This window comes from Hemitrygon akajei, chromosome 30 (genome assembly GCF_048418815.1).
Source record: "Hemitrygon akajei chromosome 30, sHemAka1.3, whole genome shotgun sequence".
Lineage (NCBI taxonomy): Eukaryota > Metazoa > Chordata > Chondrichthyes > Myliobatiformes > Dasyatidae > Hemitrygon > Hemitrygon akajei.
The window spans coordinates 22317082-22332527 of NC_133153.1; the positions used below are offsets into that span (position 1 = coordinate 22317082).

Sequence of the window (15446 nt, forward strand, 5' to 3'; positions counted from 1 at the left end):
CCGACACTGATAACTGAATTAAAGAATTTTTATCCTCTATCTTTATTTCTCAGCACAATTGTCTGTTGTAATGAATTGCATTTAGGATCTAATATAGCAAATCTTCATCATCATTTCTCACCTGCCTACTCCAAAGTGACGAACACCTTGGGGGGAGAAAAGATTAGTCCTCTTTTTCCATTATCTAGATGTGAAGAGGTATCTGATTCAGTTTGTTTAATGCATAGATGGTGTTGGAGTTGGAGACTTCTGGCGATTTCATTCAATGACCACCTGTCTTAAGCAAATGGTTTGATTCAGGCTGGGATGAAATTGTTCAAGAACTAGAAGTTAACTGCATGATTTAAATCTTTGATCTGAACCCCATGAGGTTAACATTTTTAACATTTGGCAATGTGAAGGAAAATACAAATGCTATTGACAACAAAGGTACTGTACAATTTCATAAACCTATCTTTCCACGAAACTGCTTTATATATATGGTATGTTAGTGTGTTAGCAACAGTAAAACTTTATGGAATATGATATCAGCAAATCTTCTCAGGACCTTAATTAAGCATGTTTAGTGGGCTGCTTGCAGAAGTCATATATTATGGAACTAAAAAAATATGTATAAAGCATATACAGTACATGCTTTGAAGTTTCTGATGGAAAATGTAGATTAACTCAGTTGTCAGTCCTGTATTTCATACTCTGGTCCCACAGTGTAAAACAATTCCACGTTCTCTTTAATTTTGTTTTCAAAGTTCAAAGTAACTTTTATTATCAAAGTACATGTAAGTCACCAACTACAACCCTGAGATTAATTTTCTTGTGAACATACACAGCAGATCTATAGAATAGTAACTATAACAGGATCAATGAAAGATCGACGAGAGTGCAGAAAATAATAAACTCTGCAAATGCAAATATAATTAAATAGCAATAAATAATGAGAACATGAGATAATGAGTTCAAAAGTGAGATCACTGGTTGAGGGAGCATTCCAAGGATGGGACAAGTGAGTCTAATTATCCCCTTTTATTCAAGAGCCAGATGGTTGAGGGGTAGTAACTGTTCTTGAATCTAGTGGCCTGAGTCCTGAGGCTCTTGTACCTTTTACCGGATGGCAGCAGCGAGAAGAGAGCATGACTTGGATGGTGGGGATATCCTTAATACATACCTTTTGAGAATGTATCTTTAAATGTAAGTTTACTAAAGTAATTTTGTGTGTGTTTGTATTTGGCCACTTATATGGAGTCTTTTGTAATTTTCCTATTATTTAAGCTTATCTCTAGTGTTTAAAAGAATGATTTTATTTCACTGATTTGGTGCAATGTTTTGAAAAGGCAGCAAATGTAAGAGGAATATAATTTAATGTGTTCAGATGCTTATTTGTAGAAGCAGCAAAGAGTTTATGTCGAAAACTAGGCACAGCAATAAATAGATGATATGTTAATGATTCAGCTATGTAAAATTGTACAGAATATAATTTCAACAAATCCTCTCATCAGTGAGTGCAGTTTCTGTGGATTAGGTCTTGCCTTTTAAGGAGAATTAACATTAATTTTAAACCAGATAATCCCTGTGTTTGCGTATGTGTGTGGCGTGGGGGGGAGGCCATCTAGTTAAGATTAACACAAGTCATCACAAATATGTAGTCATTTTTCCTGTAAAACACAATGTGTTGGTTTGTTTCTTTGCCTTTCATTAGATATAATTATATCTCTGGCAAAAACACAATGTCAATTTTCCTCTTGACACGCACTGTGTTCTTTCCAGAATTTTGACAGACAACCTATCCTTTGGGTCATGCACATGTTGTATATTAGTAGTCTTTAGAATTTCATGACCCTGGTTGGCATGCCTGTCAATTTTTATTTTTGTTTTTAGGAGATGATCATTTTCAATATAACACCTCCCTCAGGCAACCAAACCAACTGGAACTTGCTGAAGGGGTAACCAGATGATGTGAACTGAACCTATATTCTGGGACATGATGCCAGGGACATCTAACTGTGATATCTGTAGTATTATGAGTAATAACTGTCTTGTGATTAGTCTGAATCTCTTGACCTGCCCTTAAATATATCTTGAAAAATATAATTAGTAAATGCTGACATGTGAGCAGTGACAAATTCTGAACTTTAAAGAAATTTATTTTGAATTTTCTACTTTCAAGCAGTATTTATTGTTAGCTTCAATGATCCTTAAAGAGAAATGTGGTGTACTGTTGATGTATGTTGTTTATCTCAGATTGCTAAGACTGATCATGCTGACTAGATTGCTTGACCTCCTGAGTAATTTTTGATATGTAGCCAGTAGTTGGAACACCATTCTGGTTCATAATGCATAACGTGACGAGAGCACCAAAATCATAAAGGTATTTTAAGGTGATATGGCTAATAAAGCTTTCCTCTACCAAAGCTTAACTCTGAATCAGTCCCAGTCATTGGCAAAGACGCTGCATTAAAATTAAAAACAGCTATGGTTTACTTGATTCTTTGGGTTACTACTGTTCAATTTTGATTTACAAGAATATGTGAGATATGGAAATCTCTCACGCAACTTAGATATGCCTTGAATGAGTGTGCTTTCCTCATAATAACAGCCTAGCTATTGAGAAATATCTTAATAGAGAAAGCATCCAGGGGTAAGCATATCCTGCGGGATTCATGCTAGCCCCTGGTCATTTAGTTTGTTGTTTTACTAACTAATTTGCAGTTATTTTCAGAGAAATTAAAAACTTAGTGCTTTCATAATTTCAGTATTTTTATTAACATCATAATTGATTAGCTTAGAGTTTTGAGAAATCTTTCTTAAATAACTAATTAAAAAATTGTTTTTTAAGTTATTGGCTTTTGACTAAGTATATATATTCCCAGAAGAAAAATCAATTTGGGAATAAATTGAAACAGCTGTAAATTTTTCTTCTGAAAGCCAATTTTTTTTACAGTATGTATGTGTCAGTGTCACAAAGAGCAGACTATGACAGAACAAATTGGAAACGTTGCTTTCTTTCTAGTTATTTTGTAATGATATTTGCATGCAATATTCCTGTTATTTATATCTTGAATTAATTGCTGTCTCTTTGTTCTGCCAAAGTCACTGCTGTAAAATATGATATACTGAGAGTGTATCTTAGTTATATGGAACATTCAGGGAGGTGGTAAACTTTACACACATTAACGTTATTATGACAAAATTACAAAGATGAGTCCTACAGTGTAAGTGTCCCTGCATTCGGATGGTCTCCCTCTCCCCCCCACCCCCCAATGATGTCTGAGAATGGTGCTGGAGTTCTGGGTCTTAGACAAGATTTAATTGACAGTTTGTGGACTGGACTCTGAGATTCACTTTACAGTGTGTTTCTGGTTTCTGGTCGCTCCTTTTTTGGATGTGATATTGGGTGATTTTGAATTGGGGCGGCCTGCAGATAATGAACACTGAGCTGAACGGAATATGCTTGGACTCTTTGAATTTTGTGTTTTATATTCTGTGTTTTTCACCTGTTTTTTGCTATTTGTGCAATTTGTTTTTTTGTGTTGTGGTTGATGCTTTTCTTTGAACGGGTCCATGGTTTTCTTTGTTTCGTGGCTGTCTGTGGGGAACACAAATCTCAAGGTTGTATGCTGCATAATACTTTGATAATAAGTGTACTTTGAATTTTTAAAGTTATTTAATTAGTGTTCTTACACCCTGAAAAGGTCTGGACTTTCCAGATGTAATTAAATATACAGCAGTAAAAGGTAGTTTAATATATATATATATAGTAGTATTAACAAAATTAGATGAGCAGACCTAAAATCTAATCCTACTCCTCAATCTGTTTTTCTATGAGATACTGGTATTTACAAAGATCATGCCAAAAAAGTTCAAAGTCACCCTAATATCAAATGGCTGGCTGGTGGCATAGTGGCATCAGCGGTGGACTTCGGAGCCAAGGCTCCCGAGTTCGAATCCAGTCAGCTCCCTTGTACGCTTTCCATCCATGCTGGGCTGAGCATCAAGCTAGCAACTCATCCTTGTAAAAATAAGAAAGCCTGCTTAAAACAATGCCGTCACGATGGCATCCCGATGACTCCACTCGGAGTTAAGGGCTTTCTTCTTATAATATCAAATGGATGCTTCTGCCCAAACGGGTCACTTACCTTCTTCACTCACCTTCCTCACTCTGTCCCTCTCCTGAAAATCAGCACAAAATTGTCTCAAAACTATTACCTGGGATAACAAGTTGAGGGAGGAGATGGTTTGTATTGAGAATTGTCCATTAAAAGATCGGAGTCATTCCCAAATAGGGAATGACTTTAGTATAAAAGTGTTGTTGCTGTAGCTTACAAGTGCAACTATCCTTTGTTTATCTGTGTAATGTATCGTCACAGGCCACCTTTCTTCCTCTTGTGCTGAGATAGAGCGCCCCAAGAGCCAGTAGAAGTTAGGGTGGAGCAGTCAAGCTGAAGGTTATGATAAACATGCTGCATTGTAGTATCTGTACCCTTGGGGATTGGTGCATTGGAGGATAAAAATTAGGTTAGCAGCTCACGTGTTCCAGGGAGGTGCTGCTGGCCTAGGGATCAGAATTGGTGCATGCCTGCATCCTGCCCAGGGATCCTTTGATGATGAGGTTGATCTTATTGTGAAATGATTCCAGCCTGAATGACAAGATGCCCTTTTCTAAGTTCTCTGAGATGAATGTTTGGCACCAGGGTGTCATGATTTCTATTCTTGAGGCTGATCATCATTCCCTGTATAATGCCTTCTTGAAATGGTAACTTCTGCAATGGAGAAACCAATGGACCTATCTCTATTCAGTCTCATCCTGATCCAGCTAGATGTCTGGTCTTTACCACACCGGTGTACCTTAAGAGCTGATATCGCTGAAATACAGTGAGAGTATATCTTTCATATGCTCGGCAATATTGCTCTTGTTTCTCCCTGTGCCTCACACTTACTTTCACTCTTCTACTCCCTCAATCAACATCCTCTCACCTCTTTCTCCTATACCTTTATACAATGACTGTCAAAGCAATTCCCCAAGTTATCCCATTTCCGATTATGTCAGCTCACTGTGTGCAAATTATCGGCCACATTTGTTGCAATACTGTTGGGGACTTATTTTAAAAATTCTTATTTGTCCTTAAAGAGCTAATGGGATGTACTGAAGCTGTGAAATAAATAACATAAATGCAAGTTTTTTATTTTCTTAGTGGATGTTTACATCAGCAGGCATTTAATCAGTTTATGTTTTGAAAATAACTAATTTCATATGCAAGGGTGTTCCCAAGTTATGTGTAGTGAATTTTTGAGATATTTTGTAATTTAAATAAACCATGATGATTTATTTTTCTGCTTTATGTGAAAAGCATTTTAAGGACTACCAGTGCTCAGTTCAGATGAGTGGTGAATCATTAGATCAGGAAGCACAAAATTTCCTTGTCTATGTTTAGTCTGAAAATAAGAGACTTCATGGAGTCTGGAGTTAATTTTGTGAGCTTCTCGAGACGCTATCCTCCATGCCGGATATCATTGTGCTCCCACCTCTGGGCGTCTCTCATATGAGTGAAATAGGACCGACCAAAATATGTTATGGGAGGAACTCAGGGACATGTGATGGTTGGTGTGAAGACACTAAGTGACTGTCAAGCCATTGACTGACTATTCTATAAGACAGCTTTTACAGTCTTCTTAGGTGTTAGTGGGGAGATTTGGCACCACTGATTAGACTTCGTCATTGCCATTTTAAGACTATTAAATAGTCTTTATATTTATCATACTTGTTTTCACTGCATCCTGGAAGGTCCATTGCATGCAATCTTTATAGCTTCTTTTAAGAAGGCATAAATACCTTTTTTGGGATCATCACTACTTTATTGCAAATGCTTGCTTTTTGGGTCACACATCTTCTGTATCTTCATCCTAGTCATTTATATAAACTGTAAAAAAAAAAACTGAGGTTCTACATGATGGGTGATGGCCTCTTGCATTCTAATACCATAGTCAAAATCAGGTTTATCATTACTGACATATGTCGTGAAATTTGTTGTTTTGTTGCAGCACTACAGTAAAATTATTTTAAGTCTCAAAATAAGTAAATGAATTAGTGTTTATGGACTGTTTATAAAACTGATGGCCGAGGGAAAAAGCTATTTCTAAAGCATTGAGCATGGATTTATGTTTCTATACCTCATCACTGATGGTAGTAATGAGAAGAGGGCATGTCCCAGATGGTGGAGGTCTTCATTGATGGATGCCACCTTTTGAAAATATCTTTGATGGCTGGGAGGGTTGTGCCCGTGATGGAACTGGCTTAGTCTACAACCCTCCTTCAGCCGAGTTCGATTCTGCGTATTGGAGCTTCCAGATCTGGTGGTGATGTAGCCAGTCAGAATGCTTTCTGCCATACATCATAGAAATTTGTTAGAGTCTGAGGAGATTTGTTATGTCACCAAACTTTTAAAGAAATATAAGCTGCTGGTGTGCTGACTAAATCAGCAGCAAAGTTCATCTGTGTGGATCCAGAACACTGGCCTGCTGAGTTTCAGCTCTGTGCTGTTGCGTGATTTCTATCTTCCACTGCATCTCCCATTGAACATCTGCCACAGTGCTTTACAACTCTATCCATATGCCAGCTTTCATTTCCTCCAGTTCCCTGATTTTAATAAAATAGCATTTTAAATTTGGCTTCAGATTTTAATATAAGGACAATAATGTGTGTATAGTGTTATTACTTATTACATCTCTTCCAGAGGAGTGCAAGCTGAAATAGTAACGGTTGTTCTGGGTATTGCATAGAATAAACCCAACCATTACCTTAAAAATTAAGTATTTGACAACCATAAAATTGCAGCAAAGCAGAAATCATCATTGTTTAATCATAATATAATGACTTGTGACTGAACAGATTTCCCATCAAAGTTTCATTGTTCGTATCACATTGTACTATCATGCTGAGATACTTCAATATTCTTTGGTTAGCTTCAGCCTTACAAATAAGAAATCATGCAATTTTCACTAATGAACTTCTCAAAAATATTAAAGAATTCATTTTTTAAATGGGATTTTTTTTATCTTGACTGCAAATTCCTGTTACTACAAATTAAATTTTGACCACTTGGAATTAATTATGGAGGGGAAAACTGATCATAAAGAAGCACTTTAAAAAAAAATTGCAATGCTTTATCTAGAACAGAACCTTGTCAATGAAATTAAATAGTTCTTTTCAATTCCAATTAATTTCATTGTTCATCATTTTCAGTTCCCCTGGTAATTTGAATTACATTATTAATTTCATTGGTTACATTTAGTTATTCAATGGGCAATATGTTATTTTTTTTAAAAATTTATTCTGTTTTATTCAGTGGCATCATTTAAACTTTATCAGCGTGCTAAGCATGTTTACAGTGAAGCTCGGCGTGTCCTGGAATTCAAGAGAGTTTGTGATGAGACACCTGCCAATGCATTGCAGCTGCTGGGGGACCTGATGAATCAGAGCCATATCAGCTGCAGGGATATGTACGAATGCAGCTGTCCAGAACTTGATCAACTGGTGGACATCTGTTTGTAAGTTTTCCAAATGAGTAAGACTTAAATTGGTTAGACTATATGTTAATTATACTTGGGAATATTTTGTTTCACATTTTCCAAAGAACAAAAACAACAAAATCAAAACTTTGCTTATAGCCAACAATTAAAACCACAAGGAGTAACATTATCTCAGCTTATTGAAGTGGTAATTTAGACATGATATTCTGAGCATAATCCTAGAATATGTCTGTTCTATGTCAATGTAACCACAATATTTCAGTTTAGAAGCCAATATGAAAACTATTTTTGGAACAAAGAAACTGTTTGCTTATATCTCTGCTTTCTTTTTTTTTATATATATTGAAGGCAGTGAGCTAATTTATTTGCCCAAGACTATATTTTATAGATTAGGAAAAATTTTACAAATACATTTCACCTATCTGCTTTAATAATTCTGAACTGAGTGGGAGAAATACTTACACAGAAATGTTTTACAGATAAGGAAAGTGTAAGAAATGTATTTATTCAAGGTACTTTAAATGTTATATAAACTTGCCAGATTATTAACTGATGTGAAGACATTCACATTACTTGCAAAGAAATACAGCTCCCTTGCAGACATTGGAATATGCCCTTGATTCGGAGAAACTGACCTACTGGCTGGAATGTCGACAGATAGGAAATGTCCTTCCAGTGGTTCATATTAGAAGCATCTTGGTTCAAGCTTATTTATAGTTTCATATAAATTTTGCATTCCAGGATAGCCCATCTCAATCACATAGTGAAACCAGATTTACAATATTTATTTATCAATTTAGATGGTTAAATACAAAGAATTAAATATGAAATAATTACTAAGAATTAAAACTTATGAAAGTCTAGCTGCCATTTTGTGTGGTTTATTTACCCCACCAAAGTTTTGCCATTGCTGATGTTAATCATGACAGCGCATTTGCTCCCCCAGACACCTCTTAAATGGCATATGTACAGGTGATGTTAGGGAGTTCTTTGGTCTGACTCTGAATTCACAATAAGGTAGGAATCTGCAACCTATAGTTTATTTCTTCTTTCATTTGGATTCCCAATTAAATTTTCATGATATTACCAGCAGCCACCACATTAAATTCACATTCACCCAAATATTCCTTATCTTGATAAAGGAAATATTGTGGATATTGCATTATGGACTTTCGAAAGGTTCTATATCAGAACCATGGATAAAGGTAAAAGCACAAAGTATTAGTGAGGCTGTGCCAACCAAGATACAATAAATAAAATTCAATTAGCAAAACAAATGATTATACATATTGTTCAGATCTGTGAATGTTAATAATGGAATTCCTCATGGGATCAGTGTTGGAGCCATCACTGGTTATATGAAAGTGATCTGCACTTGCAAATTTGGGTCACTATAGTCATTTGAACATTGCTGAAACTTAGATTTATACTTTAAATGATTGTGGAATGATTAGACAAGTTAATAGTTTAATAAGATCTCAGATGAAATGCTGTGAATTGCATGTTACACCTTGACAATACTGTATATCCTATTGAGATAAAAATCTGTGCAATGTATTGTAATGCTTTAGTGGTGGTGGGAATAAATGTGGAACAGACTGATGGGAAACATTGCCCCCCACCCCCTTGACAGCTATGGAAAAGGTATTGAACTACAACATCACTTTGCTAACTGAAAGCACGTCATGCTTTTGTGAAGTTTATTTTTGACAGATACTTCCCTCCTGTTCCCTTGTAACATTAACAGAGATTGATGTGTACATTTCTTGTGCAGCATTGTGAAAGCTGAAATGCTTTCTCTCCCCAAATGCAACTTTTAAGTTTTATCCAATGTACACTTACCAGCAAGCTAGCTTAACGTCCAAGGACAAGACTATATGAGTGACTGCAAATAAATTTAAAGATAACTACATGTAAGACTGAATAACTCATTGCTTGTCAAGCATTCCTTCATTTATGGAGTCATAATCTGGAAAAATGTATAAATTTGTAAATCTAAAAGATGTTTCCTGTTCGTTTCATTGAAAAATATCTCGGTGTATTCGAGGTCAAAATCCAGTTAAAAATTGTAAACACTTAAAACTATATCAAAGTAATTAAATATTAAATTAAGGTTTCACCTGTAATTCAGGCAGAGGTAAATAAGAAAGCAGTCACAGAGTTAACTCTGCTACACTTCTTAATAGGCATCTTTTTATCATGTCACCAAAAAATGCAATAACAGGCCTGGACAATGAGAATCATTGTTCGTGTTATGTTCCTAAACAATATTAATCTAGTATACTTAAATCAGAGAAACAGAAACTATGGGCTGCCAAAGGAAAAAGTTACACTCTGGAATGATGCAATTTATGCAAAGAGTCAGGTGTCTTATAAACCTCTCCCACGGACTTGAATGCCTGTAGATCATTACTTGATACAGAAGTATGAGGAATACTAGACTTGTGAAAGGCAATCTATGTGTTTGAATCTTAAACCTAAAAATGTAGCATACCAGACACATATGTCATTCCATATTAAAAAGTTTACTATGCTAACTGACAGTCATTCGTTACATGATCCTGCTTAAAGAGGGCCTCCATCCTTAGATGAATCACTGAGATGGATTACAAAAGCATCTAAATGTTTAGGTAACATTGTAACCTGTTATATTAGTTTAATCCATAACTGTTTTATTGTTGAGGATTACAAATAAAATTTTTGAAAAACAATGAAAGTTGCGTTAAAGGGTAAAACTGTTGTTGTTGTTGTTCGTGCTTTGGAGTCGAAGCCGACCACGACTTCTGTCAGGTGGAGGGTTTGTGACTGTGGGTCCGGAGGTGACTGGTGAGACCAATCCAGGCCCTGAAAGCTCGCCCACATGTGGGACACATGAGGGTAAGTGCTGCAGTGGAAGTGGAGGTAGCTCGAGCCTTGTGTGTGGCGTGTTTCCTCTGAGCCTCTGCAGTGCGTCTGATTTCTGCTGCATATGCTCCTTTAGTGGCCCTGCTCCACCAGGTTGGGCAGTCCAGAGCAAGCGATTCCCAGCTACTGGGATTGATGTTGAGGTCTTTGAGGGACACTTTGAGGCAGTCTTTGAAACGTTTCTTCTGCTCTCCAACTGAGCACTTGCCCTGGCTCAGCTCTCCATAGAGCAGCTGTTTTGGTAGTCAACTGTCAGACATCCTGACGACATGGCCAGCCCATCTGGCTTGGGCTTTCTGTGGGAGGGTGTAGACGCTGTGGGTGCTAGCCCGCTCCAGGACCTCCGTGTCTGGGACTTTGTCCTGCCATCGTACGTGGAGAAGTCTGCGAAGGCAGATCAAGTGGAAGTGGTTGAGCTGTTTAGTGTGTCTGCTGTAGACAGTCCAGGTCTCGCTGGCATAGAGGAGGGTGGTGAGAACCACTGCTCAGTAGACCTTCAGCTTGGTGGTAAGGCTGAGTCCTCTCCACTCCCATGCATTCTCACAGAGTCTCCCAAAGGCGGCACTGGCTTTGGCAATTCTGTTGCTGATCTCTGCACCTATGTTCACCGCTCGTGATAAAGTACTGCCCAGATAAGTAAAGCTGTCAACTGCCAGTAGCTTCTGCCCCTTTACTGTGATGTGTGGTTCCTGGTAGGGCTTTCCGGGTGCGGGCTGGTACATAACTTCGGTCTTTTTGGTGCTGATTGTAAGTCCAAAGTTGTCACAGGCTCGTGAGAAGCAGTCCATTTCTCGCTGCATCTTCTGCTCTGTGCTGGCATTGAGGGCGCAATCATCAGCGAATAAGAGGTCTCTGACAACGGTCTCCTTTACCTTTGTAACAGCCTGTAGACGCCGGAGGTTGAATAGCCCACCGCCAGTCCTGTATCTGACGTGTATACCATCCTGACAATCGCGGAAGGCATCATTCAGCATAGCAGAGAAGACCATGCTAAAGAATGTAGGGGTGAGAACGCATCTTTGCTTCACACTGTTCGTCACTGGGAAGGCTTCTGACTCGTCACCATCATCCAAAACTTTCACCTTCATGTCATCGTGGAACTGCCAAACAATCGTGATAAACCTGCTAGGGCAGCTAAACTTTTCCATTATCTTCCATAAGCCATCTCTGCTGACCGTAACAAATGCCTTGGTCAGATTGACAAAGGTCATAAAGAGGTCGCTGTGCTGCTCGACATTTTTCCTGGAGTTGGCGTGCAGCAAATATTATGTCGACAGTACCACGCTCTGCACAGAAGCCACACTGGCTTTCTGGGAGGAGACCTTGCTCAAGGTGTTGGAGAAGACGATTAAGCAGGACACGAGCCAAGATCTTCCCAGCTATGGACAGGAGGGAGATGCCTCGGTGATTGTCACAAGACTGGCGGTTGCCTTTCCTCTTGTAGATGTGGACTATGCTAGCATCTTTCAACTGTTGTGGGACCTTTCCTTCATTCCACATAGACTGGAAGAGCTCAGTCAGCTTCTGCATCATGAATGGGCCTCCTGCTTTGTAGACTTCAGCAGGGATTGCAGCTGGTCCTGGTGCTTTGCTACAAGAAAGTTGCCTGATGGCTTTTCTGACTACTTCTTCTGGGGGGAGGTTGTCAAGGTCCAGGTTGATCTCCACCTGAGGTAGGCGAGCAATGACCTCATCATTGATTTTGGCAGGGCAGTTGAGGACCTGGTTGAAGTGTTCAGCCCATCTCTCCAAAATCTACTTTTTCTCTGTCAGCAGCCGAGTCCCATCTGAACTGAGGAGGGGGAGGAGCCAGAGGACTGAAGTCCATACATAGCCTTCAAAGCGTCGTAAAAACGCTTGGTGTCGTGACTGTCTGCGTAGCCCTGGATCTCATCGGCCTTATTGCTGAACCAGACATCCTGCATCTCACAGAGTTTCTTCTGCACTTTCCGTCTTGCACTGGCGAAGGCATCTATCTTTGCTTGTGACGTGGGATCGTTCTGGTGCGCTCTGAACAGTTGGTGTTTCTCTGACAACAGTGCCTGTATCTCCTCGTCGTTCTCATCGAACCAGTCTTGATGTCTACGGATTGCTTGTCTGAGATGTTCGAGAGCGGTAGAGCAGACTGCATATCTGAAAGATGTCCACTGCTCTTCAATGCTGGTGTGGTCATCCTGGGGTGTGTCAAGCAGCCTGCTATCTAGGTCTTCACAAAATTCTTCTGCAACTATGCTGCTCTTCAGCTTGGAGACATTGAGCCTCTTTGCAGTCTTCTGACCTTGGGGTCTTCTCACAGGCAGGATGAGAAGTTTAAACTTGGACACTATGAGTCGATGAACCGTCCAGCAGTCGGCACCACACATGGCCTTTGTCACTCTCACGTCTTGCCAGTCCCTCTTTCTGGTGATGACATAGTAGATCAGATGCCAGTGCCTAGAGCGTGGATGCATCCAAGATGTCTTGTTACGGGTAGGGAGGCGGAATAGGGTGTTGGTGATGACAAGGTCGTGCGTAGCGCATGTCGAGGAGCAGCAGGCCATTGCTGTTACACTTGCCAATACCATGTCTTCCAAGAATCTCTTCCCAGGTCTGGTAATCTGTCCCCACTCTGGCGTTAAAGTCCCCGAGGACAATAAGCTTCTCTGACTGTGGGACTGCTGCTATGAGGGCGTCAAGTTCTTCATAGAACTTATCCAGCCGTCTTGACTCTGTCTTGCAACTGGATACAGATAGGTCGGGATGAGAGAGTGAGGCTGACGATTTGCGCAACTCTCCCTCACTTTAATCCAAGTCAAGCGCAAGTCACGACTCCAAACCCATTCCGCTAAAAAAACTTCAAGTTCTGTGGCGATGGGCGAGTGGCGAAGCAGCAGGTGTGGATACACTGGAAGCTGTAGTCACAAACCTGCACACAGGCGGCCCAGGGCATTGGGTCGTTCTCCGCCGGAATGAAGCAGCAGTGGAGCTTGGCAGCCCCCTGGGTGTCTGAGCAGTCCTCTTTAGGAATCGCTCTGCTCACCTCCATGGAGGAAGGGGCTAGAAAAGGGTCCTCAAACATAGCCTGCTTCATCTTGCCCTGGCCAGCACACCGCGGCTGGCGGGGATCCCACTCAGCGGTCGAACTACAAAGAAGACGAAAGTGAAGGTGCTCAACCTTAGCACGTGGAACGTGCGAACTCTGCTTGACATCACCAAGGCTGTCAGACCAGAAAGAAGAACAGCACTGGTCGCCAAAGAACTAGCCCGCTATAACGTGGACATTGCAGCACTCAGCGAAACACACCTAGCAGACAAGGGCCAGCTTACAGAACGTGGTGGTGGGTACACCTTCTGGAGCAATCGCAGTAGCACTGAACAACGAGTGGATGGTATTGGATTTGCCATCCAATCCCACCTCGCTCGTAAACTTGCCAAGCTTCCAGAGGGCATCAATGATCGCCTGATGACGCTCTGGCTCCCACTTGGCAATAAGAGGAGTGCAACACTGATCAGCGCATATGCCCCAACGATGACCAACCCAGATGACATCAAAGATAAGTTCTATGAAAGGTAAAACTGCTAAGGCAATCTTATTAGCATCTAAGGCAAAAATTGCCATTGCATTGGATGGTATTAATTTGTTTCTTGCTCAGATTAATTTCATAGTGTTCCACTAATTTAAACATTGCAAGATTTCCGTGTTTATTATACAGTTCACCTTGGGTGAAGGGAAGTAGCTATGTTGTAGTTGCTAGCCTGGTGTGCCCAATACCCTCTGCACTTGCTGCAAGAATATTAAAGAAGTCAACCCCTCATTAATGTGGTCAATGATCCTGGTATTAATTGTATAGGTAAGGTAACCCTTTAAATTTTAAAATATCTCCATTACACTACAGAATCACCTGGTATGGGGCAAAATTATGTAAAATGTACCCCCATAAGTTGGAATGAAGTGATTTACCATAGGATTGATTTTATCATATTGAACCATTAAAGTAAGAGCAATGGATGGAAGTACTGGAGCCTATCTTTATCAGATCATTCGTGGATACAAGAACACAAATTTAGAGTTTCCTATATTGTCAGTAGACCCCTGGGAAACTGATACTAGCAAGTCTTAATCAAACCAGAAACAAGCACAATCACTGGACCAGTAATTCGTACACTGTTCTTAGTGAAACGTTGTTTATACTACAACAGAGCTACATCTCAAAATCTCTTGGATATAATTAAGTCACCCTGACTCCGTAACTCAGTTTGCGTTATCTGGTGGATCTTATTTTAAAATAGCATATGATTCTAATTGGCAAGAGAAATCACAAATTCAGACCTCTGAGACAGAAAATAGCAAAATAGCTGAATAGGTCAGTCAGTATCTATAGGAAGAATAAACAGTTATTGTTTCAAGTCACAAGCAAGAGAAAATCTGCAAATGCTGGAAATCCAAACAACACACACAAAATGCTAGGGGAACTCAGCAGGCCAGACAGTATCTGTGGGGAAAAAAAAGTACAGTTGACTTTTCGGGATGAGACTCTTCGGCAGGACTGGAGGAAAAAAGATGATGATTAGATTTAAAAGGTGGGGGAGGGGAGATAGAAACACAAGGTGAGAGGTGAAACCGGGAGGGGGAAGGATGAAGTTAAGAGCTGGGAAGTCGACTGGTGAAAGAGATACAAGGCTGGAGAAGGGGGAGTCGGATAGGAGAGGACAGAAGGCCATGGAAGAATTAAAAGGAGGGAGGAGCACCAGGGGAGGCAATGGGCAGGCAAGGAAATAAGGTGAGAAAGGGGATGGGCGATGCTGAAGGAGAGGTGGTGTTGTGGCATTACCAGAAGTTCAAGAAATCAATGTTAATGCCATCAGGTTGGAGGCTACCCAAACGGAATATACGGTGATGCTCTTCCAACCTGAGTGAGTCCTCATCATGACAGTAGAGGAGGTTATGGATTGACGTATAGGAATGGGAAGTGAAATTAAAGTGGGTGGCCACTGGGAGATCCTGATTTTTCTGGCGGACGGAGTGTAGGTGCTCAGAGAAG

General features: G+C 40.0%; 1 protein-coding gene across 1 annotated transcript in view; it reads left to right on the plus strand.

Moving 5' to 3' along the window:
* Positions 1–15446, plus strand: part of galk2 (galactokinase 2) — a 130546-nt gene that overhangs the window by 110089 nt on the left and 5011 nt on the right. Inside the window, exon 9 of the mRNA XM_073033093.1 lies at positions 7338–7539. Within this exon, the coding sequence (XP_072889194.1) occupies positions 7338–7539 (202 nt within the window). The remainder of the gene's footprint in view (positions 1–7337; positions 7540–15446) is intronic.